This window comes from Cryptomeria japonica, chromosome 4 (genome assembly GCF_030272615.1).
Source record: "Cryptomeria japonica chromosome 4, Sugi_1.0, whole genome shotgun sequence".
NCBI classification, from domain to species: domain Eukaryota; kingdom Viridiplantae; phylum Streptophyta; class Pinopsida; order Cupressales; family Cupressaceae; genus Cryptomeria; species Cryptomeria japonica.
In genome coordinates this window covers 609,971,835-609,993,384 of record NC_081408.1, presented here as the reverse complement: position 1 = coordinate 609,993,384, position 21,550 = coordinate 609,971,835, and the positions used below count along the sequence as shown (strand labels likewise).

Genomic DNA, 21,550 nt, shown 5'->3' with positions numbered 1-21,550 from the left:
AGTTTCTCCTGGTGTCTGGTTTAGGTTTTCCATGGCATGTGTGCATGCTAATTTGTCTGTCTTTGTTCTTGGGTTCCAGTCGCACCTATTGTAGTGCCAAATTTCTGTCTATTTTTTATGACATATTTGCCTTGCATTTTTTTTTAGGCTCCATATAGGCAAGAAAGTACTTTAAACCAAACTAACATGGCTATTTGTCAGAAGAACAATTCAAAATTCGAGTCATATTGAAGTTGGTAGTTTTGATATTAGAGCCCCTTAATACTAACAAGGGTTCTGATACAGCTTTAGTACCTGCAAAAATATTGAGAGAAAATGAGAGATGCAATGCCATTTGATCTCTCACAGTAATTGCTAACAAACAAGCCATTGATCCAGAACAATTTGATGAATTTCAGAGATCTACGTCCGCAACCAGATTTTTTTAACATCTTGTTCATAACCAGATTTTTGTAACAAGTAATGATTTGATAAAAGCCAGACTTGGTTAGCCTGCTAGAAAGTCTTTTAACTCCTGATAAGCATTGGCAGATTTCCAAGTCCTGGCATGTCTGCCACAAGCTCAAATCAAGAATCAACTTGGCTTTCTTAGCATAGAGACTCAATCAGAATGTCTCAACTTGCCTGAACCAAGCTTGTGACTGTTTCAAACTTAAAAGTGTCTCAATTGCTTAAAGTAATATGGCCTAAGAAATATACAAAGAGGACATCCTTATATTTCTCAATTAGCAACCTATATACAAAGAGGACATCATTAAATTTCTCAATTGGTAACCTATATATTATTTATTAGTAGTTCACTACATCGATATCTTTAATGCACATGCAAGATAATCCTCTGGCATCTTCTCATGGTCAACTCCCACGAACCATAGGTGACTTTTATAAACACAAAACATCATTAAAGTTCAGAAAAAGAGTATCTGTCCACGACAGCTTCTGTGTATGATGCATATGATTCAATAATTGCTTCGTATACTCCAACTCCTTTTAAATATTCAGCTTCGTTTAAGAACTGCATGCATTACATTGCACAAATTTAATAAGCATTGCTAATTCTCAAATGATAAGAAAAAATAATGACAGCAAATATATTATTATCATTGTTGACTCAAACCTCATTATGGTCATGAAGCAAGATGGGAGTATTTGCCATAGGTGAGAACCCAAATGCAGGAATTCCATGATCTCTCACAAAGCGGGAATCTGTTGCAGCTGGGAAAATCTCGGGCTTATGAAGCTTCCCTCCAACTTTCAAGATTGCTGCCTCTAGCAATGTCCACCATGGGTTTGAATGGTTTGCAATTGTCACAAGTGGAAGCCCTAGCTTATTTTTGACAGGTTCTTTTTGCTTGAACTGAACAAAAAACAACTTTTATATCCTTAAAAAAAATTTACTCTCTCTCTCATATGATACAATTTCTTGTAAACATGAAGCGCATCAGATTCCAGCATTTACAATTAACTGCATGCTAAAGACTACAATAAACAAGTAGCTCAAAACTGTTGCTGAAAAACTTGTAACACCAAAGCTAGAAATGAATAGCAAATGCATCTTCAGAGCAACCTAATATTTTACAACCAATCTATTCATGCTAAATGGTGCCTTTTGAATTCAGAACAAAGGGATATGCACAAATAAGGAGATATTGAAATTCAAAAGACCATAAATAATGCTTTCCGAACACCAATCAAGCAAGATTCCTCCTTCCAAATCACTGGAAAGAAAGAAACCATATAAATGAAAGAAAGAATCATATATGGTGTTGAGAATAAAATTGGAAACCACATACAGAACAGTCAGCTGCAATAAGTGGTTTCCACTTTCATTTTCAAGTGTATGAACAACTCAAAGAAGGCATAATCTACAGGGATATGTGCCACTTGCAATAAAAAAATTCAGCAAACAAAACCTGCCGGACAAGTAGTGCTTAGTAATTACAGTTTATATTATGTAGGCATGCAGTAATCTGAATCCACAAAAAACCTCGGTGCCAATTGTCTGATGACATGTGGTGCAATGGCAGGGTTGGTGAGTTTCAAGATACACACAAGGATTTGGTTCTTTTGGCCTATGGCCAAAAGGATGAAACTGGGCAACATAAAAAGCAACAGAAAGAAAAGAATTAATCATTCCAAGACCTGTCATCGATATCAGTTGTCAATCGTGATCATAAAGCAAAAAGAAACTAAGACATCTTTTCTTTTCCTACATGTAGTAACAATAGTAATGGTATCCAATACAAAAGGTCAAAAAATGTTGATGGTATGATAATGGTTGGATCAATGAGATATTTTAAGTAAAATAAACATTTATTAAATGTTCCTGCATATATCCAGTTGTCAGTCAAAAGATCACAAAAAGGCCTATCAAATATCTAACAAAATTAATAATTACATGTAGAAAAACCATTCACAATGACATTATGTTGCAAACAATAATCTGGGGCCATTTATCACTCACTCTTGTGATGATAACTCAATTCAATATATAGAGTTCCTCTTTTAGTGTACACTAGCTTAATTAAGATCAGTGTTATGGTGTTTTTGACTTTGTAATTGCTCTGCCTAAATGATAAAAAAAAATTCAAATACATGAAAAATACAATGCTGTTTCCTATTGTACTTTGTCCATTATTTGTTTATATTTTTTTGTTGTTACGATAGGTGGATTGAGGATTGATTATTTACAATCAAAATCTGTGTTTCTTGTCTTTCATGGTTAGCAACAAAATTCCTTCCTTCAGAGTCTAATCTTCTTCTGCAAAGGAAGAACGACACGAGCATCAGCCAGTCTCCCGGCTTGAGACGTAACAATCGATAAAACTGGCCTCACAAAACTCATGCCCACATGCCTCTAAATGCCTTCATTATCAAGATAAGCAATGGAAGACTGATCAAATATGTTGACTTTGAAATAACTATAAAGGAGAATGTCTACTTTACAAAGAAAAATGTAATGATTCATGAGGAAGCCAAAGAAGTGAGCATCCGTCAATATAAGTTTCTTTAACACAACACAATGTGTTGAAAGCATTATCAGAAGAGCCGGAAGAGGTTAAAAATATTTTGGACTTCAACACTCTGGTGTATTGGTGAACTATTCTCAAGCAGACAAGATACTACTAGTACCATGAGTACATCATAAAAGAGGTTTGATAGTTTTTGCTTGTCCAATAGACAGTTGAGATTATGGAATAAGTTGTGGGGTGAGTTATCACTCCCACACTCTTTCTATTGATAAGGATCTTTTGAGATTACCATCCCAAACAACATCCTATCTATGGAGAACAATAGTAGTTGGATTAAGAAAAAGATCTGTAGTTTTGAAGCTTTCTTACTGCTTAGCATTCTAGAGTGCTAACATTCCTAGTTTCTCTCTGTCCGGTTTAGGTTTTTCATTTTATTAATACTTTTGTATTAAATGTTATTGCATGTGTGCTTGCTTATTTGTGTGTGTGTGTTTCCGGGTTCCAGCTGTGCATCTTGTAGTGCCAAATTTATTTGTCTGTTTTTTATGACATATCTGCCTTGATTTTTTTAAAGGCTCCATGTAGGTAAGAAAGTACTTCAAACCTCACTAATGGCTCTTTCTTAGAAAAACAATTCAAAATTTGAGGCATAATGAAGTTGTTAGTTCAATAATAGAGCCCCTTAATGCTAACCAGGGTTGTGATACAGCTTTAGTACCTGCAAAAATATTAAGAAAATGAGAGATGCAATGTCCTATGATCTCTCTGACAGTAAATGCTAACAAATAAGCCATAGATTCAGAACGAGCTAATGAGTTTCAAAGATCTATGTCTATAACCAGATACAAATAGACATGATTTTATAAAATCCAGACTTGGTTAGTCGGCTAGAAAGTCTTTTAACTCCTGGTAAGCCTTGGCAGATTTCCGAGTGCTGGCATGTCTGCCACAAGTCTGAATCAACAATCAACTTAGCTCACTTGGCATAGAGACTCAATCAGGATATCTCAAGTCTCAACTGTCCTGGACAAGTCTTGTGACTATGTTTCAAACTTGGAAGAGTCTCAATTGCTTATAGATTGCTTAAAATAATATGGCCTATGAAATAGGCAAAGAGGGCATCCTTATATTTCAGTATTGGCAACCTATATATTATTTATTAGTTGACTATATTGATAGCTTTAGTGCATATGCAAGATAAATCCTCTGGCATCTTCTCACGGTCACGAACCATAGGTGACTTTTATAAACACAAAGCATCATTAAAGTTCTGATAAAGAGTCTCTATCCACAACAGCTTCTGTGTATGATGCATATGATTCAATAATTGCTTCGTATACTCCAACTCCTTTTAAATATTCAGCTTCGTTTAAGAACTGCATGCATTACATTGCACAAAGATTTAATAAGCATTGCTAATTCTCAAATGATACGAAAAAAATATAACAGTAAATATATTAGTATCATTGTTGACTCAAACCTCATTATGGTCATGAAGCAATATGGGAGTATTTGCCATAGGTGAGAACCCAAATGCAGGAACTCCATGATCTCTCACAAAGCAGGCATCTGTTGCAGCTGGGAAAATCTCGGGCTTATGAAGCTTCCCTCCAACTTTCAAGATCGCTGCCTCTAGCAATGTCCACCATGGGTTTGAATGGTTTGCAATTGTCATAAATGGAAGTCCTAACTTGTTTTTGATGGGTTTTTTTTGCTTTAACTGAACAACAAAAAACTTTTATATCCTTCAATATGATTAAACTATCTCTATCATGTGATGCATTTTTTGGTAAACATGAAGCGCATCAGATTCCAGCATTTACAATTAACTGCATGCTAAAGACTACATTTAACAAGTAGCTCAAAACTCTTGCTGCAAAAATGTAACACTAAAGCTAGAAATGAATAGAAAATGCATCTTCAGAGCAACCTAATATTTTGCAACCTGCACCTTACCAATCTAATCATGCATAAAGGGTTGCCTTTTGACTCGGAACAAAGGGATGTGCCCAAATAAGGAGAAATTACAATTCAAAAGATCGTAAGTAATGCTTTCCAAACACTATCAAGCAAGATTCCCCCTTCTATATCACTGGAAAGTAAGAAACCATTTCAATGGAAGATAGAAGCATATATGATGTTGAAAATGAAATCGGAAACCACATACAGAACAGCCAGAGTATGCTGTGAGATATCACTGTAAGAACAAAACCCTTCATTGATGGTTTCGAGTGTATGAAAAACACAAAGAAGGCATAATCTACAGGGATATGTGCCACTTGCAATAAAAAAATTCAGCAAGCAAAACCTGCTGGACAAGAAGTGCTTACTGATTACAGTTTACATTATGTAGGCATGCAGTAATCTGAATCCACAAAAAAACCTTTGTGCCAATTGTCTGATGACATGTGGTGCAATGGTAGTGTTGGTGAGTTTCAAGATGCACACAAGGATTTGGTTCTTGTGGCCTATGCCCAAAAGGATGAAACTGGGTGACATAAAAAGCAACAGAAAGAAAAGAGTTAATTATTCGAAAACCCATCATCGATATCAGTTGTCCATCGTGATCATAAAGCAAAAAGAAATACTAAGACATCTTTGCTTTTCCTAAATGTAGTACCAATGGTAATGGTAATCCAATACAAAAAGGTCGAAAATGTTGATGGTAAGATAATGGTTGTACAATAAAATATTTCAAGTTATATTCTAAATTTATTAAATATTCCTGCATATATCTATTTGCCAGTCAAAAGATCACAAAAAGGCCTATCAGATATCTAATAATATTAATAATTACAAGTTGAAAAATTATTCACAATGACATTATGTTGCAAACAATAATCTGGGACCATTTATCACTCACTCTTGTGACGATGCCTTTGTAACAACCATCCCTCGGTTGCTACTATTTTTTTTTTTTAATCACAAGTACCAACTTAATCATCCAAGCTTCTTATCTATCTTAGAATCAATTAGAGCTATCAGATTTCCACAATCCATATTAACATTCAATAATTATTTCTGGATTCGATTGTGTATGCCAATTTTTTTCATCAACGTTTCAAATCACACTCTGTGATTCATCTTTCATCTCCTTGGCATTCTTGTGCATCCTGATGATGAATCACGGAGTGTGATTCAAAACACTGATGAAAAAAATTGGCTTACACAATCGAATCCAAAAACAATTATTGAATATCTTAGAATCTTCAACTTCATAATTTCTTCAATCACCATAGTGGTGACAACACTATGCCACCAATTATGCTTACACTGAAAGGTGGTAAGCTCCTGAGGTTAGGGTCCCCCTTAGACCTAGACCTATGCCTCGAGGGTTCATTCTTGATGGCCTTGCCTACATATCCCCTCAAAGGAAATCAAAGGCTTCGTAGGTCGCCCTTGAATGTTAGAGGAAGTTTATTCTCTTCTCTTGTGTGAGATCTCTAATCTCTCTTTAAACCATGACTATTTATTAAACTTAGTCTAATCGTAATATAATGATATTTGCCTTCGGGTAGCGTACAAACATACACAATTACCTAGGGGTCATATCATTGCATAATTTCCCAATTCTATAGAGAGTGACTTGAACACACATCACATATACACAAGGGGACTAACACATACACATCACACACACACAAAGACTATCTCCAACATATATCATAAATACACAATGAGTAGCTCCAACTTACATCACAAATACATAGTGTCTAACTGCAACATACATCACCGTTACACCGTGAACAGCTCTAGCATACGTCACATACACAATGACTAGTTCTAGCATATGTCACATATACATAGCGACTGGCTTCAACATACATCACATACAAAGTGACTAGCTTCAACATACATCACACATACATAGTGGCTAGCTTTAGCATACATCACATACATAGTGACTAACTCCAATGTATGTCACCTATACACAATGACTAGCATCTACACAGTGAGAGACTAACACATCCACAATGGCAAACTATCACTTGCCCATAGTGCATCCCAGATAAAAATAATGTTGATGCATTGCGCACTAAACCTTGGGTCACATTCTTTTCCCCAATATTCTACACCAATGAGCAAGTGGGAATAGGATTCAATGTATCCCATGCTACACCAAATGTTTGTCCTCCTCCCAACAAGGTCAAGTATACCATTTCCACATCAAGATATGCCCAAAATTATACTATGAAGTTGGTCCAATTATTACCTAACTATTCTTCATTAGAAACTATCTTTCCTATAGTCCATCAGACAACTAAGCAAACAAGAACATCCATCATCGACATATCATTGGCCCCAAGGCCCACATGCCCATGGCGCAATCCATCCTATTATCTAAGCGGTATGACTAACAATCCATCCTATTATCTAAGCGGTATGACTAACAATCCACTAGCATAGTGCACTCCTTGACTAGTATCAATCTCAAGTGTATGCTCCTTGACTATTGTAAATATCAAGCGTACACTCCTTGATTACTAACAATCTTGAGCATGGATAAGCTTATCTCTAAATACGTCATAGGATTTCCATTGGTGATCACCTCAAATGGAGAAGGGTAGCCTACATATTAGAGGTATACAATCTCTACCTATGCCCTCATAGGGCCCTTACTCCATTTGTAGTCGTAAAAGTAAGCACATGTACCCTGCTCAACACTATAACTAGAAGAGAGGTTCCTAATTTGGAACAAGTAGATCACAATAGAATAATATAGGAGTATATACTTACAGGTCTGGTTTTAAATTTCACAAGCACATAAAATCACTTGGATCCAACACAAGATGGAATCTACTTGATAGATGTACAAAAACCGACTATAAGGTAGTCAACCCATTCACTTAATTCAACTTGCTATTCAACAACACATAATGTATTAAATGCAAGTTATCAAGTTTTTGTATCTCTTTCATAACCATCTAATACCCATTTCAACCTCATTTGAAGCCTACTAAAGAGAGGTTGTTTTGTGTATTAAATGCAAGTTATCAAGTTTTTGTATCTCTTTCATAACCATCTAATACCCATTTCAACCTCATTTGAAGCCTACTAAAGAGAGGTGGTCAAAACAACCAGGGACAACCCGTAAACTTGGGATTTATCTCCCCCTAGGGCCTTGAGGTTATAGGGGCATCCTTCATCGAAGGACTACCTACGTACCCACGTCCACATGGATCAAAGTCGCACATAGTTGTCCTTGCAAGGTCTCTCAACTACACACAGGTTCCCATGTTTCTTTAATTACTGTTTCATACTCCAACAAAGTTTCTTTAGAAGATTCCCAACAATTAATAGTTCTTAATGACAAGCCAAGAGTTCCAACACAATTCCCAATTCAGCAATCATAGACTATATCACTTCCATCTAAGGATATGAAGATCTTAAATTATACCTCACCACCATTATTATTCTAAACCAACATGAGCATCCCCTAACTCTTACAATTACCTAGCTATCCAGGAAGGGCTCGAGCGAAAACATACAAAGAGGAAGCAGTCTATGAAGATTGCGACCGGTGCTGCTCTGAAGTTGACTGGGACCATTGTCAAGGCGAAAACTAAGTCCCCTACTACTTCATCTAGCAAGGGTTTGATTGAAAGATTGTCTTTCCGTGAGATGGTCAAAGAAATTAACCAAGATTGGCAAGTTGTGAAAACCCCCACACTGTAGACCATCAGTTTGTGTCTTCTAGGGGTGGTATGTTCTGGTGTTGTTCATTTTTTTTTGGAGTGTTCCACCAGGACATGTCCCCCCCCCAAAAAAAAACCCATCCCCTATAGGGGGGCGTTTCCGAGGCTTGGGGACTTAGGGGAAATGTCCCTCCACATCACCACCACTTCTGCCACCTCTGTTGAGGACACCGTTGGGTCGCTTTCTATATGTCACATTCCATCACATATTGATTGCAACCTTTAACTTTGTGAAAACTAGTTGGCCTTTCATGGGGCACTCATAGAGATGTTATATTGCAGATTTTGCCTTAACGATTTCAATTCACCTCTATTTTTATATCAGCACCCAACCACCACTCCGCTGCTATCCCCCCGCCATCCCCAAATTTAGGCCCTACGTTCCCCCGTCCCCTAGTCAGGAAACTCCGTGGAACACTATTTTTTGGCATTTGTGTTCTTGTTGTTTTTTGGTTAATCCGTTGGTTTTGCTTTTTTGTTGTGTCTATTGGTTCTAATTTTGGGTGCTCTCATTCCTTGTGAGACCCCTATCTTCTATCATGTGGCTGTTATGTAAGGTTTTGGACCCTCTCTCGCTTTATCTAATCAAAACTCTTATAATTACCTATCAAGGATATCGTACAACATTTGATACCCTGATATTAATACCACAGAGTTTATAACACAAGGTTCTATTTAGGCTTAGAGCATCATAACATGTATAGAACAGGATTTAGTAAACTTTAATATCAAAAAGTGCATTGGTTCACATGAGCCCATTAAGGTTAAATGAAGAGTTGAACTAGTTCCTTGCACCCTAGTCATATTTTTCAAGGGTGACATATTATTGATGCTAACGTATATGATTGTTATCTTATCATACTAAGATGACATTAATAGGTCTTGTATTTAATTAATGAATAATATTAAACTCTATGAACCGTGTTACCCACTTGTGGCATCAAAGGCTTCCGATTGAGGGTCAAGTATAACTTACCTTTGTCTAATTTCTAAAACACTAGTAAACAAGGATATAATAGACTTATGGAAATATGCCCAATTTCCATGCTTAGTTGAACAATATTATTGTCTACTAATTTCCCAATTCGAATAGTTTGGCAATCACATATACCCCAATGTAGGAGTAAGCTAACATTTAGAGTTCTTCACAAGGGACGAGATGCTACATTTATTAAAGCCAATGCATACGACGATCATTGTACCCTCTTATATTGAGGTCAATAAAATAGAGGGTCACATTTACATTTAGCTTGACTTTCATTAATATCCACTTCATATCCAATTTTTTCAAATAAAAGTCAAGTTTCCTTGTTACCCAATGGTATTCCTTTTACTAATTCTCAATTGTTAATAATGTTTAACACTATGCGAGGAAAGCCAACCCTATTCCCAAATGCTCAGATCATAATGTGCATCTTGAAACAACCTCTATGTTTGGTATTTCAAATATTACAAGCATCAAAAACCTCTTAGTTTTACTGAATTGAAGGATACATTGATATTGAGGTTCTCATACTCACAAGGTCAATAGATATTTTGTAATTCTATAAAGCCTTTACAAACATTATGTAAACTTTGAAAGACCTAACACATTTATTACAATGTTGCTTAAAGCATGAGAAGTACTTGAGTTATACACAAGATATGAGCAGTACTTGAGTTATACACAAGATAGCTTGTATCTCTATATCCAATAGAGAGTCATATAAGGATATACACTCAATAATATTGATAACAATAACAATAATATGAACCTGTCAATTTTATTTCCCTAATAATTATATATTGAGAATAACATACAACTTCTAGTACCCTAATAATACCACCATACATGCATCTATCAATTTCCATCCATATCACAATGGAATCTCCTTGCAATTAAGTTTAGCATAAATATTCATTTGCACATAAGTCATAGGCACCATTATATCATGTGTTTTGTGAATCAAACATATGATAATAATACTAATATGTTTAAAGTGATGATCGTTGACCACTTTTGGCATGAAATGGGATAATGTCAAATTACACTACATGACTTCATGGAACTAAGTACTAAAAGCATATTGTACTATGTCATCTTTTATCATTCAGCCATTATATCCAACCAGGTTAATAGTTATAGTGCAAGCACAAAAGATAATTCAAATTTACATGAATCTTCTACTAGGCAGGGCTTGCTAGCTCACACTCTTAGACAAAGAAAGGTGAACCATAAGGAAAATAGTGTCGTGTTATTGCACCCTTGACTGAAGATTTTATTAGGGCTTATCCTTGTTAATAATTGAGGTTCACAATAGAACCCTTGAGCATACCATCATATTTGGAGGCCTAATATAGAGGAAATAAATTGCCACCTCCATGACTACTTTAATTGCATATCAAGGTTAAAATGATTTTCCTATAGTAATTAAAATTGTGGTATTTCATTCTGTTCCAAGACTAACAAGAGATTACAAGAATTAGCTTAAAAAATAATACTATTCATTTTAATTCAAGACTTTACCCCTTTTCTACTTGTTTTTAGGACCATGTCAACAACAAATCTCTGCCTAACTGGGAAAGGCCTTGATAACAAAGAATATTTTGTTAAGTAATATTACTCTTAAATAATTCCAAAACAAGACATTTATGTGAAAGTATCATTATATAAAGGCACAACTAAGTTTGATGTTTTCATGATATAAGATTTTGTGAATGTTCTTCTATTACCAAATGAGGCCTATAATAATAAATTCTATAAGCTCTGAAGTCAGAGGATAACAAGACAAACTCAGCTTAGTCCAATTTGGTAGAAATAAACTTCTATTTTATCTGTGGTTGAGAGAAAGTGAAATGTTGATTGGGAGAATCATTTCAGCCACTAAGGATCTGATTTCACTTTTCTTCCCATGATGATTGTGCAGTTAAAAAGTTACAAAAACATTAAAATGCTATCTGCATTAAGGTGGGTATGATAATTCCCACCATCCAAGAGTTACAAGAAATAGGTGAAATTTCTCCACAATAAATATCACTTTGATGTGGCTTCCAAACTAAACAATGTAACTAGTTTGATGTTGCATTCCAACAACAAGTGTTCAACAGCTATAGTGATTACATTATATGTTCAGAAGTAGTATAACGCAGACTACGTCTTTTATATGCATGGAGGAAAAGAAATGACAATACAACATTTCACATAGCAAACAAATTCATTGTTACTTCTAGGAAACTGGTTCACAATATCCATATATAAGGAAAAGATTAAAGAACTAAGTCTTCCTTATTTGTTGAAGCTAACAGAGCTCCTTTTGAGTCTTGTGGATCAAGATAGATATCCTTTTCCAGCAATACAATCTTACCTTGCTATCCCTCTTCTTTCGCCATCTCCCTTCCATAGACAAAACCTGCTCTTCCAATAGTTGTTGATGTTCTTTTTCCTTAGCTTGAGATGTAATCTCCTGCCCAAAATACAAGGAATTGTGTTGCAGTTACCAACAGATGGTCTTTTCCCAACGTTTCTCCTACTCTTTCTTCCATGCCTTTCAAGCCTTCCCATTCTTCTCCTCAAATTGGTCTACCCTTTATGCCTTCATCATCATTCTGAATGCTTTTTTTCTTCCCAAAAGAGCCCGAAATTGAAGATTTATAGAAAGTCATGAGTTTCTTTCCCTTTGTGTGCCACCCTTCATTCAAACCTTCAAATTTCTCTCTTCTCCCCCCCTTCACGCCATTTTCTCCTTCCTCTCACATTTCTATACATGGTTTTCATGCTTTCAAAACTACTCCTAGGTCACCACAACACCAATCGTTTCCACTCCCATCTTACTTCTCTCATGAATTCCTCTATCCTTAGGCTTGGATCTATAGCCATAGTCTAAGCAAAATCTCTCATTTGGGTGCAGGAGAGGAGGATGCTAGCAAAGGCTTGGATATGGCTTTAACTCACCAACTTCATTTGCTTGAAAGTTTCTAAAGCCTTCTCAACAAATCCAATTCATTCATATCCTCTTCCTTTTCTCCTTAATGCCTGTGCAACTCAACTTAATCCTTGTTGCCTCTATTCACGCCTTCCCTCTCTCTTTGTTCTCCATGATAAATCCCCTCTCTTACTAAGTGTTGATGGGTGTTGATAACCTGTTCAAAAGCTCTTGTTTCCACCTTCCTTTATCCTTCGTGCTCACAAGAGTCCATGACCATTCTAAGATCTCTCTCCTTTTTCTTCATCAAGTCACGGGTGAAGGGTTGGGGACCTTTGCGCGCTGAATTGACCCATGAAAGGGCAGAGATGCCATTCTCATTAGTCGCATTGCCCCCTTTTCATTTCATTTACACCTCCAGCACAAGGTCATCAATCAGAAAGGGGGACACCATACTTCTTAATGGTGTGACATAAATAGTTTATTCACAGTTGTCGAGCACTCACTTCTAACTCCTGCACATACCTGCATCGTCAGCTTGTCTCCTCGCCCTTTCTTTAAATTTATTTCCCCTCAATCAACCACCGTGGAAGTGGCTGACGTGAGGGATGTGACAACTTCTCCTATCATCCAAGGCCAATGACTCCCGGATGGCCTCGTCATACCAAAGTGGTAGAATAACATCACAAAGCTCCAAGCTGTATCATGGCAGCAATTTGTTTCCAAAGATGCCTTATAAGAAGCAGACCAGATATCAGTTTAGTAATTTCCATATTTTTTAAAATGTTTGGTAACTAGTTGCAAAATACATGAGCTTGCAGGGCATGCTGTTGTAGGTACTTATGGCTACAATAATGATATGAGGGACTGCATCTTGTTCACTCTCACACCTGTCAAGAATGGCTCCCAAAGTATAGATCTGCAGACCTCTGATTCTCATATGATATAAGCAGAGACAGCCTCCATACGATCAGACACCATCTCTTTGACAGAACCGCCTGGATTTTGATGTCTCCTACCTGTATCGACTGCAGAACGCCTCCTTTTTGTCCTTCTCCGCCAGAGAGGACCTGTTCCAGCATGCAAGCAATTAGCTCTTTGATTTGAATCATGTATCTTCATTCCTGCTGTAACCTAACCCTAGTTGGTTAGGGTTTCTGATTTCAATGCCCAGTCGGAGTTATGCCTGCACTATAAAGGCAATTTTGTAACATATTTTTGCAGTCTTCTCCCTTCAATTCTCATATAGAAATTCAAGTTTTTCTGTATCTATAATTTTGCCTTGCCTTGCATTAATAAAGCTACCTATTTTACCTTGTCTTCTTCAGATAATCATATTCTGTGTAAGATTGATCTGCCTCTGTATCTAAATGCTTTTCTTTGTTTCCAGATTGTGTGATTGTGTTAATTTAGCTCATAGGTGTTACATTGTGAATGCTCTTTCCTTTTAACACCTTATGAATTGTAACCTTCATACGAATCTTTAGGATACTGGTCAAGTTAGAGATTTGTGTATATTGGGTATCTTTCTTTGATGTCTTGTGCATTCATAGGCAGGGGAAGACCAATTTCAATCTTGGTGCATCACCTCTTTTACTTTTCTGCACTCCTCACCTTTTCTCTGCAAATTAGTAAAATAAGTTTAGAATTAGGCTTTATACAAGTGTTGGGTTGGTTCAACACTACACCCTGATTGGAAAGGAAGTTGGCCTTCTCCAGAGACTTAACCTCACATGTCAAGGTCTCACACTTGGAGGTTGTTACCATGTTTCACAAGGCTGTCTAAGTTAATAGCTCAGACAAGGTGCAAACTTTTGTGACAACGGGTACATTATAATGCAACAATTAAAACTTCCAAATTAATACACAGCCAGTTAGCACAAAGAAAGGTGATATAAGAACACATGTAAGCCTTTTTAACCAAAAAACAAAGTTCTCTAGAAAGTATCCAATAAAATCCAAAGTTAAAAAATCTTATGATATAAGATTGCTGAGTCATTATTCCATGACATTAAGACAAGGAAAATACATCTTTACAGAGATGAAGCACAACCAATAACAAAACTGATAAACCAAGAAGATAACAAAGTTGGTAAACAAGAATGATAAGACCTCAAAATCCTTCAAAGTTACAAACCAAGTTCCAAAAGGCAGGATAGAACCACTAGTTTACATGTTATTATCCATTTGAGATTACTGCAAAAGAATCATTTTGGAACTGGTCAAATCCAATAAAGAAAAACTGCTTGAATTTTTTTTGTTTACAAGCATGCCAAGTGTTAAATCCATGACTCTAATACTAGGACAATATGTCATTAGCAAAGAGGAAGTAGGCGTAATAATGAATTGATAGATGAGAAAGATAATAAAGTTGGTAAACAATAAAGATGGGGACCTAATAATGCTTTGAACCAAGTTCCAAGAGGCAGTATTGACCTGCATCTTACATGCTACCATCTGCTTGAGATTAAAAGCAAATGAAAGACTTTTAGTTGCATGATGTAATAACAACAACATGACAAACAGTGCTACATGAATTCATGAACTAAAAGGTACAAAATAGAAATTAAATAAAAGTAGGAAAAAGAAAGAACTATAAATGGGATTTGAAAGTACAGCAAGTTACAACAGCTAACCAAGAATGCAAAAGGAAATTCCATATCAAATAATTAAGCATCTAAAACCGAACAGGAAAGTGGTGAAACTAAGACAAAGCCAGCATATAACCATAGAAAAAAAGAAATTATATTAGAAAAGTTGATTAGCAACAAACCCTATAACAAAACATCCTTATGACAGGAAGCTTCTCATTAAAATTTTATAACAAACAACTAACAGTGTCAACAGAAGGGGGCTAACACAAAACTACGTTCTAGTCTGAATCATATCCAGTTGCATCACTGTCGACCACAGCAAAAGGCCAACACTGTGTCTGATAATGGCCTTGGGAGAATGAACTGTGTTTAAGAATTTTCAAATGATCAATACTTGGAGAACAAAGGTAATTCTTCCAATGATTGTCCTCGTATCCAAGGCTGACAGTGCTTCAGAAAAAGATCAAAAATCTAATTGTAGTGTTCATCTGCCCTTGTAAGTTGTAACCTAGACTATGAATGAGGAAGGAAAAGCTGACCCTCTTTGCCAAGTGCAAGAAACAGGAGTCCACTGAAGTGGCAATCCACTTGGAGATGCAACATTTCATGGATCCATCAGCATCTGATTTAGCAACTACACTAACCAAAGGGTACTTGACAACCCCAATGGCTAGAAATTGAAGAATGAAGTAATGAAGATGGGGGTCATGGAAATCCCCATTAAAACTCAACATCTGAAAGGAGCCACTTCCTGAAGGTCAAGGAACAAATATTACATATGGGATTGAGGAAAGGCAACAGTGCATTACAGAATTTGAGTTGCAGGGACTTGGGGCTTGAGTATTACACAAAACTTGTTAGATGCCAATAGTCAACTTCAAAGCATGACTTGGGTATCTGATCTACTAGCTGTCAGTAAGAGAGTCACAAGGTCCCAGAGATATACCAAATCACTGGGGGAATCAGTCCTTCTAGTAAACAGTAAAAAGCCCCAGCATCAAGTGCCCATTCAAAGAATGTATATTACTATATACTCAAGAGAGGTGGTGATTGTTTGTTAATCATTATCAGGCCACCTCTGCTCTGCAAGGTTGCCGAACTATCAATTATTTTGCATGACCTGAATTATTTACAAAAGAATTTGGGAAAAGGTCCCTGCCCTGTTACCATGAGCTAAAGAGGCTAGTACATTTTCATTAACCACTTGAATATCCCTTCTTCAGTTAAATGCACAGAGACATTTTTTTGGATTTGATAAACCATGTATTTGATTATCCCTTCTTACTTGAGATGCATATTGATTTGGTTTTCCACAGTTTTATAAAATCATATTTTGCTGCAAACTACTCTCATCTTAAGAACAGCCTCACCAACAGAGCTCTATCTAAGACCTAAACATAAAAATACATCAAACTCAGACATATAGCACAGTAAAGAGTGAAGGCAATATTCAAAAGTCATCTTCAAACCTGGAATGTCATATTGCGTGAAGCCGGTGCCCATTCTTCTGCAATTCGTTTTTCTAAAGATTCAGCATTAGTGCCTGGTGAAACACGAATGTCAAAACCTGCTTCAGCCTCAGATGGTTGAAGATTCATGACAAACCCCTACAACACAAAATCATATGTTTTAGTGCATTTTGCCAAGAGCTTCATCCTTAATTAAATGAAAGATCAAAAAAAAACTGTACCACACAATCTACAGGACTGCAGGATTAAGACTAATAGCCAGACACAAAATTCATCATACTCATATATTATGATATTACATGCAGATCAAATGCTGAAAAATGGAAGATATTCATGTAAATAGAACTTAATCAGACTACCAACACTTGTCCAAGCATACAGTCCTAATTCTATGTCTTGAAGGGATAGACCTAGCTTATGTGACCCAACACAAATGTCAGGTCAATCTATGAATTGCATAACAGAATATAGATCCAGATTGTCTGATGAACTCTGATCTACAAGGCAAGAACACCCCTGGCATACATCTTCCAAAGAACAGTCTTTTGACTATGTTTTTCAAAAACAGTGCAAGCTACCGATAATCAGGTCTGTAACCTTGGATCAAAGACAGTTTTCATAGTGTTAAATGCCTGGCCTAAACTTGTATTTAAAGTGCATCAGAATGAAAATTCACCATCAGTATCTGACTTCTTGACCAATTTGAAATTAAAACTACTTACAATAGTACACATTGAAAAATTGTAGATAAATCATAAGACCATATAAATGCCCAAACGATCAAATCCAACAAATCCTTTGCAGTAGATAATGTTAGTGGCAGTCAGCATTGAGGACTCATGTTGATGGTAGCTGAACTAACACATTTAGATTTGGAAAGTAACTAAGAGTTATCTGTCAGAAATAAAAGCAAATCACATATGAAACCAAAAATCTTGGATTAGTCCTTCAAGGAAAGGAAAAAAATAATGCACTAACTAGACGACATTGGTGGCAGAAGAAAACAGTCAAGATGTAACTAAAGGAGTTTGTTGACAAGGAATGAAAACAATCAGAGCCAATTGAAAGGTATAGATGAAATCTGACACTAAGTTTTAGGACTTTAAAAAAAACATTGTGTGAAAAAATTTCTTTTGATTTTATTTGAAGACACAATTCAAATCAGAAATTGAGCTGACCTCTCATAAAAGATTCTTGTTTAGAAGATTGCTTGAAAATTTTCAAATAGGTAAATGATAGATAGCAAGAGATGGGTATCATACTGCTTTGCATTTATTGTTTGTCAACAATTTAAAAAAATTCTTTCAACTAGTCATTATAGTTTCATTTCTTTAGTTTGTGAAGCAAAAGGAGCATGACTAAAACGGGTAGCTGTGCCAGAGCAAGATTTGCTTCCATTCTGTTCACTAGTTTAATTTCACAGAGCTGGCCCTGTAGACCTAATATTGATAAGGCATTACGGAAGATTTCCATGATCCATAAGGAAGTAGTTTAGTCCTCATAAAAGATTAGCCAGAAAGCTACCCATCCAATACAAAGCATGGTAAAAATCATGTACTCCAAAGAAACAAATGACATAGGTGAACGGTGAATATGGCAATATTACTGGACATCATAACCGTGGATATTTTTCACCTGTGGCATATCTATTTTATTTTCATAACAACGGTTGACTCCTCACATTAATTTTTAGACCATTTTCTCTCCACATGTTATATGCCCCGCAGGATCTGACTGCTTAAAGGTAATTGAGCCTTTTCGGAAGATGATGATGAAAATGTTATCTATATTGTCAGATACTTGCTACAGTGCTTGGGAAAGTTGAAATTACAGGCTATGGTATGGTTTGAACATTGTCAGAAGCAGAAATGGCTCAAAAACAATATATTCAAGTGTCAAGCAAATAACTTTTCAAGGATAGCCTGAAAGCAATGATTTCTTGGAACTCATCCATAAGAAATGCATATTTCACTCCATATATGTAGGCTAGCGCTTGCAAGTGTTTCTGAAAAAAATCAACTCCAATCTCTTAAGAACCTTGCTGGCCATCAAGGTCATCTTGCCAGACACTCAACTGTGTAGGCCAAACCCTTTTGTCATATGTGCAGAGAAAGGAGACCATTATGCCATCACTATTTGCAGGAATGAAGTGATCAGTCCTGTGATTGGGTGTCAATACTATGAACACAAGAATGGTCTCACCTTGCGCGACGATGGTTTATTCCCTGGTGGAAACTTCTTCGCATCTCAGATTTGAACTCAGGGCTTCCTGATAAGCATATGTTGTGTTCTTAGGTGTAACACGAAGAACACAAGAATGGTCTCACCTTGCGCAACCAGTGTTTATTCCCTGATGGGAACCTCTTCACATCCCAGCTCTGAACTCAGGGCTTCCTGATAAGAATATGTTATGTTTTGATCCCTGAGTATCACCAGATAAAAAATCAACCCAGCCCCTCCCTCCTCCCACGCCAGGCACACACCCAAAATAAAAAACCTGTATAGTTTTCCACACGGTTCCTACCCAGCCGGTGATCTCTACACTTCTTATATAGAGAAATCATAAGGTGTGGACATCCAATTCACTAGTTACAATGATTCTATTATCTTAAGTTAGTAATTAAGATTATAATTAAGAATGAAAAAAAAGACTACTCCCGTTGCCAAATCTATCCAGCGACATATAACAAGTTACAACAACTATTATCATCCCATTTTGAAAACAAAATCACGCAAAGTATAAATTCAATAAGCATACCGTGGGAGTTGGAGTTCCTGCTTTCATGAAAACTGGATTAACAGAAATCACCTCCCCCTCAGCAGCCAATCCTGCCTTGACAAGATCAAACTGGGCTGCTCTAAACTTCATAATAGTCTCCACACTCTTCAACAAGTTTTCCATTGCACTGTTATCATACAGCTTTGAGCCATGACCAGGTGCCCCCACTGCCTTTATGACCAGCCACCAGGGAGATCTTTCCCCATAGAAAACTCTATAATTCTCATCAGGTGAAGCAAGCCCTTCATCCAAAACAACACCCACATTCAAACTCTCAAAATCCTTGGAACCCACAAACATTTCTGCGCCATCATGGCCCCCAATCTCTTCATCGGGGACAAAAGAAGCATGGATAGTCCTACGAGGGACAAAGCCTCTATTTTTCAGATTTCTGAGGGCCTCAAGATATTGCAACCCTACACACTTCATGTCTTGTGAACCCCTGGCATAGATGTCACCATTGGAATCTTTGTGGGCTAAGAAGGGGTCATGAACCCACTTCTCTTTCTCTGCAGGAACAACATCTATGTGGGAGTTCAGAAGTATGGAGGGCAGATACTTCTCTTTTCCTTGCCATGTGAGGAGTATGACTGGTTTTGATTTGACATATTCAAGGACTTGGACATCTAGGCCAATGGATTTTGCTTGGGAGAGTATAAAATCTGCTGCTGGCTTGTAGTTGGGATTGGGCTGTGCTGTGTTGATTTGAAGATATTGTTGGAATCTGGAAATTAAATGTGAGTCTGGTGATTCTGACTTAGTTATATACGAGAAGGCTATGAGAACAATACTTAGTGTGGTGATTAAAATTCGGAAGTAGTTTTTTGTGTCCATTTAATCTCTTTATTTTCTTAAATGTTAGGCTCTGGTTTGGTATCTGTTAGATCTGGTTTGGTCTCTATCTACAGGCGTCTGTATTCTCCCCGCCTTAAACAGATGGACTCACTACAGGACCTCTCTCACACAGCCACCTACTGCTCGTGTCCGAAGCCGAAAATTTGGATTTTATTATGATATTATCCCAACGAGCAATATATTTTCCTATTCGATATTTGGATTTATATAGAAAACTAAAGTTTCGTGCACACTACACACTACACACTACACACTACACACTACTTTGAATATCAATGCATTGCATATTTGCTCCCACATGTTTTATTTTTTTTACACCTACTGTAATCGTCTCGACCTTAGTGCTTTAAGTTTCTTTTCTCCATTTTTGGAAATTCCTTCCATTAAATTTGCAGTTGTTGCTTTACTTTGTTTCTGCGAGATCTATATCAGTACTTCGAGAGGCCCTCAAATTCCCTACCATCAATTACTCTTTATAGTGGAGCTGTACACATCTATATCTAGAATATTTGCTTCCACAAAATTATTTTGATGTTATTGATGGAGGCACTCATTTTATTTCAAAAAGAGAAATAAAGGTGATCTTATAAAGGAAGAGTACCAACAATAACATAGTTTCAATAGCCGTCACCTTATTGTCATATTGACCCCCCCAAAACATAAAAAAAATTGAATATTTATTTTAACACCAATATATGTTCACAAATGAATTAGTAGTTGACAACAAAAAAGTAAAAAAAATAAACAACTATGATACATATATTTTAGTACAAAACAACTTGCACAAATAATAAACATTTTTATTTATTTTTAAACTTAATATTTACATTTGCCACTTTATGCAAGTGGCTAAAAAATACAAATGTACTTCAATTGCAATTAAATGTGCACAGTGCATTACATGACATAAAAACAATCAACTTTTGACTTCTTAGACACTCAAATGTACATTCTTCCAAATATCACTTCACAACTTCATGCATTAAATGGATCTGCATTTGGTACCTTCATTTGCAACAACTTGTGTAAGGCTCCCAGTAACCAAGAATTTGCATAAAATTAAATAAGAAAAACCAACTTTCATTCAAAGCATAGAAGAAAACTGAACAATTCGAAGTAATGGAGGACTACATATTTAATATGACATGACCGATTGTTTCCCACAAAAATTCAAATTTAAAAATAGCTAACTACCACAATCGAATGCATTGCACATTCGAATTATATTATAAAACAAAAATTTTCATGTCACTTTCATTACAATCTAATTCGTTGCATATTCC

At 36.3% G+C, this 21,550-nt stretch overlaps 1 protein-coding gene across 2 annotated transcripts; it reads right to left on the bottom strand.

Moving 5' to 3' along the window:
* Positions 1 to 225: 225 nt before the first annotated feature.
* Positions 226 to 20,717, bottom strand: LOC131032182 (uncharacterized). 2 transcript variants are annotated; one of them, XM_057963118.2, is made up of 4 exons: positions 19,392 to 20,710; positions 16,634 to 16,771; positions 1,118 to 1,357; positions 226 to 1,015 (listed from the first exon to the last, which is right to left on the bottom strand). In XM_057963118.2, exons 1-4 carry the CDS (start codon positions 20,244 to 20,246, stop codon positions 902 to 904), a joined length of 1,347 nt encoding a protein of 448 aa, XP_057819101.2. In that variant the 5' UTR covers positions 20,247 to 20,710; the 3' UTR covers positions 226 to 901. The 2 variants fall into 2 exon arrangements, with proteins under 2 accessions (XP_057819101.2, XP_057819102.2); XM_057963119.2 differs by lacking the exons at positions 226 to 1,015; positions 1,118 to 1,357 and adding exons at positions 3,749 to 4,348; positions 4,453 to 4,692 and having other exon boundaries at positions 19,392 to 20,717.
* Positions 20,718 to 21,550: the final 833 nt, after the last annotated feature.